This window comes from Musa acuminata, chromosome BXJ1-4 (assembly GCF_036884655.1).
Source record: "Musa acuminata AAA Group cultivar baxijiao chromosome BXJ1-4, Cavendish_Baxijiao_AAA, whole genome shotgun sequence".
Lineage (NCBI taxonomy): Eukaryota > Viridiplantae > Streptophyta > Magnoliopsida > Zingiberales > Musaceae > Musa > Musa acuminata.
The window spans coordinates 33,265,615-33,274,474 of record NC_088330.1 but is presented as its reverse complement, the minus strand read 5'-3'; the positions used below and the strand labels follow the sequence as shown (position 1 = coordinate 33,274,474).

Genomic DNA, 8,860 nt, shown 5'->3' with positions numbered 1-8,860 from the left:
CCATTTGGCTTATGTTACCTTTGAAAATATATCAAAAACACTATAATCATATTCATAAATACTATAATTATATAGAAGTCAATGTAAACCAAGAAATATACTTTTGTTTTTTTTTGTCTTTTTTCTTCTGTTATAGTGTTTTATAATATGATTATAGAGAAACAACATTTACACTTACTGAAGAAGGAAATTTACTCAAAATATATTGAGAAAATATTTATGAACCTTACTGGTTTCAAATAGGTATGCTTCTTCACTTAAAAGAAATAAATATTCAAATAATTTGACTTCTACATGAATGATAGTGTTTTTCAATGATATATTTATAATTTAGTGAACGAAAAGCTGAAAATTGAGTCTATCTTAAAAAAAAAAGAACCCAAAAAGAGGAGAATTTTTTGGAATATTGCCCCAAAGATAATTATTTTTATATTTTTAAAGATAAAGAGAAAATATCATGTCTTAGTAAAAAGTTAATCCTCTTCCAACTCATGAACTCAAATATTGTATAATGCATAATAAAGATAGATATATACATTTTTTGAATTGAATATTTTCTTTAGCGTCCCTGTGAATAGAATTTTTTTCATAAAGGCTAAATCTTATATCCCAAAAGACCTCATAATAATATGTTTTCTTAAATATAGAGGTGGTTTTCAATTAACTAAATCAAGATGCAATTCATAAGCTAAAACTTAATACATTGCATAATAAAGAAAGAAACATAGATTATTGATAGAAAAGTTTTATAATCTATGAAGTTGGTCACATGATACTTCTATACAGAGGTTAAATATAATATCCCAAAAGAAATAGAGAGGTATTTTAGAATTTACATGTTAGTGAGTTTATGATACTTTATAAATCAAATCCAAATCTGATGGGAATACTAGATTTTTTTCTATTTTCTTAGGATATCAGAGGATCTTTTAGAATGCAGAGACAAACTTCATTCCAATAATATATTAGATGACTTAAGATCATAATTATAATTAAGATTAGTTTGAATCGTAAATGATCTCGATATCTTAATTTAGGTAGAACTCGATTTTCAAACCTCCTTTAATATTTTATATTTTAGGATCATTAATTATGATTTCAAGGATCTTGGTTGAATGAGGATAAAGTTATAATAAGTTTATTTCCTAATGGATTCCTTCCCTTATTGCTAATTTTTTATGGTGTCCTTTGATTAATAAGTTCATCGGATTTAACCTAGTTTATGTCATTATCATTATCTGTATGGAACAATCCTATTTTATAATAACTCTCTTAACACATATGATATAGACTATACTAACTTCGGTTCTATTCTTAAAGCTAATTCTACACATCTGATCTCTCTACAAATCCCCTAATGATTTTATCCTTGTTGTTTGTTCTCCTTGCCATACTATGGTTGAAGCCCTCAAACACACGCTGTGCTACACACATGGATTTTCTTTGACATTCTAATTTAAATTTTTAAATTTTTTATTGTTCACATCAGCCATATATCCCATCAAATCTTAATATATCGGACAAATTTGTTAGAATATAATTCAATAATATTTTTTAAAAAATAAAAATAATGTTAAAAGAAAAAAAAGTCCATTGGATTGGAGAAATATTTTTGGGAAAGAAAGGTAATGAGTAGTTTTTCGCTAAAATGAGACTAAAGTGATTAGCTATGTGACTTGCTATCTATCAAATTTAAAAACTTTGAATTTTTTTATGATCATATAAGAAAATATCTAAATACTTTTTCTAAGGGGATAAGAATAAGCATCAAAGAAAATATCTAAATTGTATTTATATTGTTCGTTTAAAATAAACAATTGTCACAAACAAATTATGGAAGAATTTTTTCTCTTTAATTTAACAAGAAAATAAATAATTATATATATTATAATTTTAGTAATGGTTTAGACCATAATGTAAAAAAGTGAAAATATGCTCTTCAGGCAGTATTTTGACATCAGTATTAATCAAACATTAACATTTCAACAGTAGCTGTTCAATACTTGTTCATATAAAATTTGGAAAAGATGTTTAGAACTCGAGCTTAAATCTGAAATATATATTTTAACAAAAGTTTTCGATTTCAAAATTCGAGATTTAAAATTTTATTTTATGACAATAATTTTGTATTTTAAAATTTATAAAACGTTTTTTTGCAAAAAAAATTAATTTAAAAATTAAAGAATTAACATACTATTCAAGTTAGAATAGTGGGATAAAACGGTAAGATATGAATTCCTAAACTAGATTAAATTTAATATTATGTAGCTGAATTTTGGTATTATTCCTAAATCAGAATTACAAAAATTATTAGTAAAAATGTGTGATTATTGCTTAAAATGGAATAAAATATTTTTTATATTTATATCAATAAGATATTAATAATAAGAGAGAATGATAATAAATGAAAATAAACATTAGCAGAATATCAATCATGTTATAGATTTTCCCACTAATAGCAGAGTGATAAATAGAAATACCTATAAGAATATCAACAGTTGATTCATGGCAAGAAAGTTAGGATTATTACTAAAAAAAAAAAAAAAAGTGGATTTGGTTTTTTTAAAGACTAGTTATCAAACCAAACTAAATTAAGTTTAAATAGAAAAATAAGTATTTTGAATCATATTTGATATCATGCTATTATTAAATGACAATGATAATTGATTAATGTTTTACTAGGTCATCGATTGCATCAATTGGCAAATCGAATAGATTGCATGTTCAATTAGATATAATTATTATATATTATATTAAAAACTTATATTATAGATACTATTAAAAATAAAAAAAAATTAGTGTATAAGAAATAAAATTATTATATAAAAATTTAATATCATGATTAATCCGATTAGAGCTAAACTCGGACAGAATTTCGCATGAGCTTGATTTTACCATGCTCAATATACGATCTTTAGGATATTATATGGATGAGGGACTATAGATATATAGTAATTGAGGATATATAGGTCCAATAAATTAGATCTCATGTACCGTTTAGGGACTATGGCGTAGTGCATAGTATATCTATAGTCGAATCGAGTGAATTATTATAAAGATAATAATTCACTATATCAAAAAGAATTTTGACTGGATCAACTCATAGCTAGCTTAGTATCAGACCTAGAGAGTCACATATACATGGTGGATGTTATAACGAGTAGAGGTACGGATATGAGATATCCGCAGATTTACATACATCGTGAATATTTATAGAATAGAAGTTAGACTTTTATTCTCATTTCTTTTTATTTTTAGGATTACTATAATTGATAGAGTAGAAAACTGTCAAATGGTAAAAGAAAAAATCTGTATGATAATATGATCCCTGGAATATTCTCTATATGTTTGCAAACATTTTAGAGGATTGGTAATCTAAAATGACTAGACTGGATTGGACGATATAATTTGGAGTGATCTAATATTATATATTGTGGCCTTCCTGCGGAAACGTTATTGGGATTTTTTTTAATAGCGGGGAATGTTGTAGAGAATTGAATTATGATAGAAAAAGAATAAGATGTATAGTTGTAGATCTACGGCTTATCCAATTATTCGCAACATGTGTGTTGCATTTGAAAACACGGGCTCATTTTAGATTCCTCTCTCAAATTAAGAGTTGAGTTGCCATTCTCATATTGCTCAGTGTTAATACACTAATATCGACTGTAATTTTAATATTTCCTATCACAATTCAACCAAAAATTAAGATATAAGCTTCCTCTTTAAACTTCTTCAACCTACTTTTCATGCTTAATACTTATTTGGATAAGTTTTCATTCAGGTAAATCTCACAACATGTTAGAAACTCCTCTACTGCGTGTAGATCGATTCAATGGGCCCAAATTGATTCAACAAAGCTACTATATGGACAATCATAGTTGTGCACACACATCAAAACAAAGCTTCAATTCATATGATATTTATTATGAAACGAAACTCCTCCTCATGATTCATAAACTGACCCATTTTTTTTAGATATCTGTCATCTTTTTAGAAAATTAATTTTCATGATTGCAATGAGATGAATCTAATCCATTCTAATGATCAAATCAAATCTTCGATGAGAGAGGATGTTCTCCATGTTCCAAAAGATGGAAGAGAATATTATAATGGAAGATAGAAGCATAACGCAAACATAATAACATTGTTATATATATATATATATATATATATATATATCCTCAGTTAGTTATTACTGTTGGATCTCTCGTTGCGTGACTGATAAGCACTCGGAGGTAGCAGCAACTGCAGCTGAGCTCCTCCCATGGCGTCACCAGCAGCCTTCAGCGTCAGGGAGCGATCCCAGGTCTCTCCGGCAACGGGATCGTTGCTGAAACCACTCTGCCGCTCACCTTCTTTGACGTAATGTGCTTGAACAGAGATCCGGTCGAGCGTCTCTTCTTCTATCGCTTCCCCGACCCGACATGTAATTTCATGCAAGCCGTCGTCCCGGCCCTTAAATCCTCCCTCTCCGTCGCTCTCCAGAGTTTCTACCCTTTTGCCGGAAGGATCCGGCGCTGCCCCGGCTGCTGCGACAAGTACGAGATCCACTACGTCGACGGCGACTCGGTCTCGTTCGCTCTGGCGGAGCACGGCGGAGACTTCGAGTACCTCTCCGGAAGCCATGCCCGCAATGTGTCCGAGCTGCTGCCTTTGATCCCCCGGATCGCGGAGTCCGGAGATGACAGGCTCTCGTTGGCCGTGCAAGTCACCTTGTTCCCGGACCGCGGCGTGGCTGTCGCTGTGACTTTCCACCATGCCGTATGCGACGGCACGGGCTTCAAGCAATTCATGGCATCATGGGCATCCGCTTGCAGGTCGGCGTTGTCCGGGCAGGAGGTGGCTGTGCCGCCGACGCCCTTATTTGACAAGACTGTGATTACCGATCCTCGAGGCTTGTACAGAAGTTTTCTCGAAGATGGGCCTGCGTCGTCGTGTTGCAGAAGAAGACAGCGCCACCGATGTGGTCAGTGAAACCTTTACCCTCCGGCGAGAGCAGATCAGATCGCTGAAGGACTTGGTTCCGGCCAAAGCCAAGCAAGGCAAGACCCCGTTCCATTGCTCGACGGTCGTTGTGGCTTTCGCATTCGCGTGGGTGTGTCATGTACGAGCTCGAGGACATGGGAGTGACAGGATCACCCATTTCATATTCATGGCTGATTGCAGGGGAAGGCTACGGCTGTCCGTGCCCGCCGAGTACTTCGGCAACTGCGTAAGGCCATGCTTCGTGGACGTAAAAGCAGAGGATCTTATACGACGCGATGGGTTCGTGGTGGCGTCGGCGGCCATCGGTAGAGTGATCGAAGAGCTCAAGGCTGACGTCCTGCACGACGCTGAGGAATGGCGTGGAGGAGCGCAAGCTGCCATGGCCGAACAGGCCCTGACTGTTGCGGGATCTCCCAAGTTCAGTGTTTACGACACAGACATGGGATGGGGAAGGCCGAACAAGGTCGAGGCGACTTCCATCAGGACGAGCGGAGCCATATTAGTGGGAGAGAGCAGAGAAGACGAGGGTGGAGTGGAGATCGGTCTAGTTCTCCCAAGGAATGAGATGGAGGAATTTGGAACTCAGTTCTTAGGCGGTCTCAAACTTGTGATATGTTGTGATGGTGCGGTTCGTTCCATAAATTCCTATCTCTATATCTATTGTTGAGATGTCGACGTTGCTTAACTATACTTCACCGTTCGATATTGCTCGATGCTACAGTCCGTCTCGTAACGTCATTCACTGTTCGAGGAAGAGAAAGATGTCGCTCGTAGAAGAGGAAGACATCGCTCGACGCTTGACGTCGCTCGCCACTCAAAGAAAAGAAGAAAAAAGGTATTTACGTAGAGTATCTTGGAAGTATTAAAAGTTTTATGAGGTCTTCATCGTAGCCTTGCGGCCATACATCACCAACCTTGCGGCCACCTACTGCGGCGTCTACCGGGCACCAATCCACTCTGCTTCTTCTTCTTCTTCTTCCTTCTCTCCTCTTCGTTGCCCAACACCTTCTCCTCTCTCGACCTCCACCTCCAACCTATCCTGGGGAAGACCCAACCTCGCCCCCGGCGAGAACTCCTCTTCCCTTCAAACACGATCGGAGATGGAGGTACCGGAAATGGCTCCAGCTCACTGTCGTTGATGGCTTCTCTAGCGTTAAACCTAAGGTAGCTGGTCTTTAAGGACTCCTCTGGGATGTGCTTCGAGAGGAGGGGGGAGGCGCCGCCCCAGTTGTTGGACCCGGTGAGAGGATGCTGCGGCGTCCGGAACTCGACGATCTCGTGCTCCCTCCCCATTATCGTGATCCTCTGCGGCGTGCTGAACCCGGCCATCTCTCTACTTCTCCTGATGGCAGCATTCAATGGTACTTCCTTCGTTGGAGATCTCTGGTGAGCGGTGAAGCCAAGTGCGTCTGAGATGCTCCATCTTGCGGCCGAGCTGAGGGGCGAGCCCAGAACAACTTTGTTTCCGTTCCTCAGCATTGTGATGTCGGACTTCCTTCTCTCTCAACGTATTATACTTCGGCTTCTCTCTTTGTAATGTGTCTGTGGAGCAAGCATATATGGAGCATGAGAGGGAAAAAGATTGACTTCATTCATGAAGATAATGCTATACTAGGAGAAGATATATATAGCTGAATGACCTGTAGTTAATGTTGATACGAATGATGCATTTTCTTGCAAAAGAACAAATCTTTGGAGTATACATAGGACGATCAATTCAATGTCTTCCATCGGTGGCGACGGCCATCGATGACTTCTAACACGAACAATGAGTGTTGTTGGTCGTCGTTTCCCTAAGGGGTCATATGTGGGAAATACTGAAAAGAATAGTTTCTAGTTAGTAAGGATAGAAATCATCTGACTAATAATTTGGAAAATTTTAATCTTTTGAATTGATTTAATGTCAAATATAATGTACGTCAAATCTTATCACGAGTTGCAATTTGGAAAAAGTGACATCTAAGCAACCGTTAATGTAAAAATGAGATGGCTGATTGGTCGACACTCTACGCTAGCCCTATCTTTTTGTATTCAATACCTCCTCTCCATGTGGCCTAGTCACCTGCTTGACACGTGGATGAACTAATATCGTGTAACTAGCATGGTAAAGAAGTTTAATAGCTCATTAGCCACAACAGTTTAAATCGATCTAACAAATAAATATAATGGCTGGCATTAGCCACAACAAATATAGCGACTCAGCATCAGCATCAACAGACTACCTAATGTCCCTCTCGATATGCTCATTATAAAAAGAGTTGCACAGGTATACCCAACATATTAAGTAATCTAAGTTTGATTTGTTTGATTAGATTACTAACTTAAGCATTGAAGCAGCTTCATCAGGAGCATTCATGATATAATTTTGTAGGTTTTAAACTTCGACCAAATGAGTTTCATCTTGAGATAGGCTCAAAGAATGACCAAGCTAGATCCAAATTAGCTTCTAGCTCGGACAACCTAAAAATCTATTCTAACAATTTAACACTAGAAGGAGGGTTGACCAATATATCTCATAGAAACCTTGAGTTCATCTCAGATAGAGCTTGAATATCTAAATCCCCTGAATGTCAATGGACAAACTCTGACAACCCCGAATGCTCCTTCGTTGAATCCCCCAATTTTGATGATCCCGAATTAGAGAACCACTAGGGGTGTTGGTCAATCCAAATCCTCATCCTATGTCATACCTTAATTTTTTTGAATGGTATTTTCAAGACTCAACCTTTATCCAACCACCTCCCATAGCCATAACCATGACCATTACTATAGAAATTTTTTATACTCTAGTCTAACAAATACAAGTTTTAATTGGAACAATCAAAATAGTTGCTCCCTATTTTCTTCAATTTGCTTATCAAACCTCACCTACGTTCACTCTATCAATCCCGACTCTTGCTGCACCACCAGTTTTTGTTCCCAGCCTGGTGGTTGAGTCCTCCTCAACTTAGGCTCAAGTATCACCCGAATCACATTTCCCATCATTGGTTTGAAACCCAATTTCTTTGTTGTAACCAAATTCCTGAATAAGTTAGTCGCTCAGTTGGTCGACCTCCTGATCGGGGCTTGATAATACCTTAATAAGATAGATCAACAATTGGAGGATATTCATCGGAAAAATAAAGCTAGAGAAGTAGCTAGAGATGGATACATACTTACGATGCTCTTTCACAAAAAGACATAAGTAAAAAATCAATCCCTTAGGGCTTTAGACTTCTTATGTTGGATGCTATGAAGGAAAATCTGACCCCCTCGTAACATATCATTGTGTTTACCTCACAAATGACTCTTAATGGGACCACAAACTCCCTTATGCATTGGACTTCCCCTACAACCCCTAAGGGAGCAACACATAAATGGTTTGCTAAGCTCTCCTGAGAGTATATCTCTTTCGAACAACCAGTCAAAGAATTCAAGCTCAGTTATATTAGTTATAGACTCCTAAGACAGCATGCCACTTCTCTCTTGGCTATATGCTATGAGAAAAATGAATCTTTAGATAGACTCTAAGAAAGCTCATCATTTCTCTCTTAGCCATGTGCTATGAGGAAAAGGAATCTTTAGAGAGTTACAGAATAAGGTTTAATGACAATGTTCATTTAGTTACGAACTCGACCACTTCTAACCTCATTAATACATATATTAGTAGTCTCTAGTTCTCAAGGTTTTTTTACAAAGTCATCACTCTGCCCCTGACAACTTTTCTAGAGCCTTTACAAGAAGCCAACTATCACATTATCATAGAGTTAGTAATCGCTAAAAAAAAAAGGAAGGATGAGCCTAAAAATGTGACAAAAGAATAAAAATCTTAACAATCGAGCCCCCTAGAGAAATTGAGAAATGATAGGTCAAGAGACGATTGGGTCCCTCC

At 36.6% G+C, this 8,860-nt stretch overlaps 1 protein-coding gene across 1 annotated transcript; it reads left to right on the top strand.

The window, feature by feature from the left end:
* Window positions 1-4,368: 4,368 nt before the first annotated feature.
* Window positions 4,369-5,656, top strand: LOC135672161 (phenolic glucoside malonyltransferase 2-like). The gene is made up of 2 exons (XM_065180617.1): window positions 4,369-4,878; window positions 4,922-5,656. Exons 1-2 carry the CDS (start codon window positions 4,369-4,371, stop codon window positions 5,654-5,656), a joined length of 1,245 nt encoding a protein of 414 aa, XP_065036689.1.
* The last annotated feature ends 3,204 nt before the right edge of the window (window positions 5,657-8,860 follow it).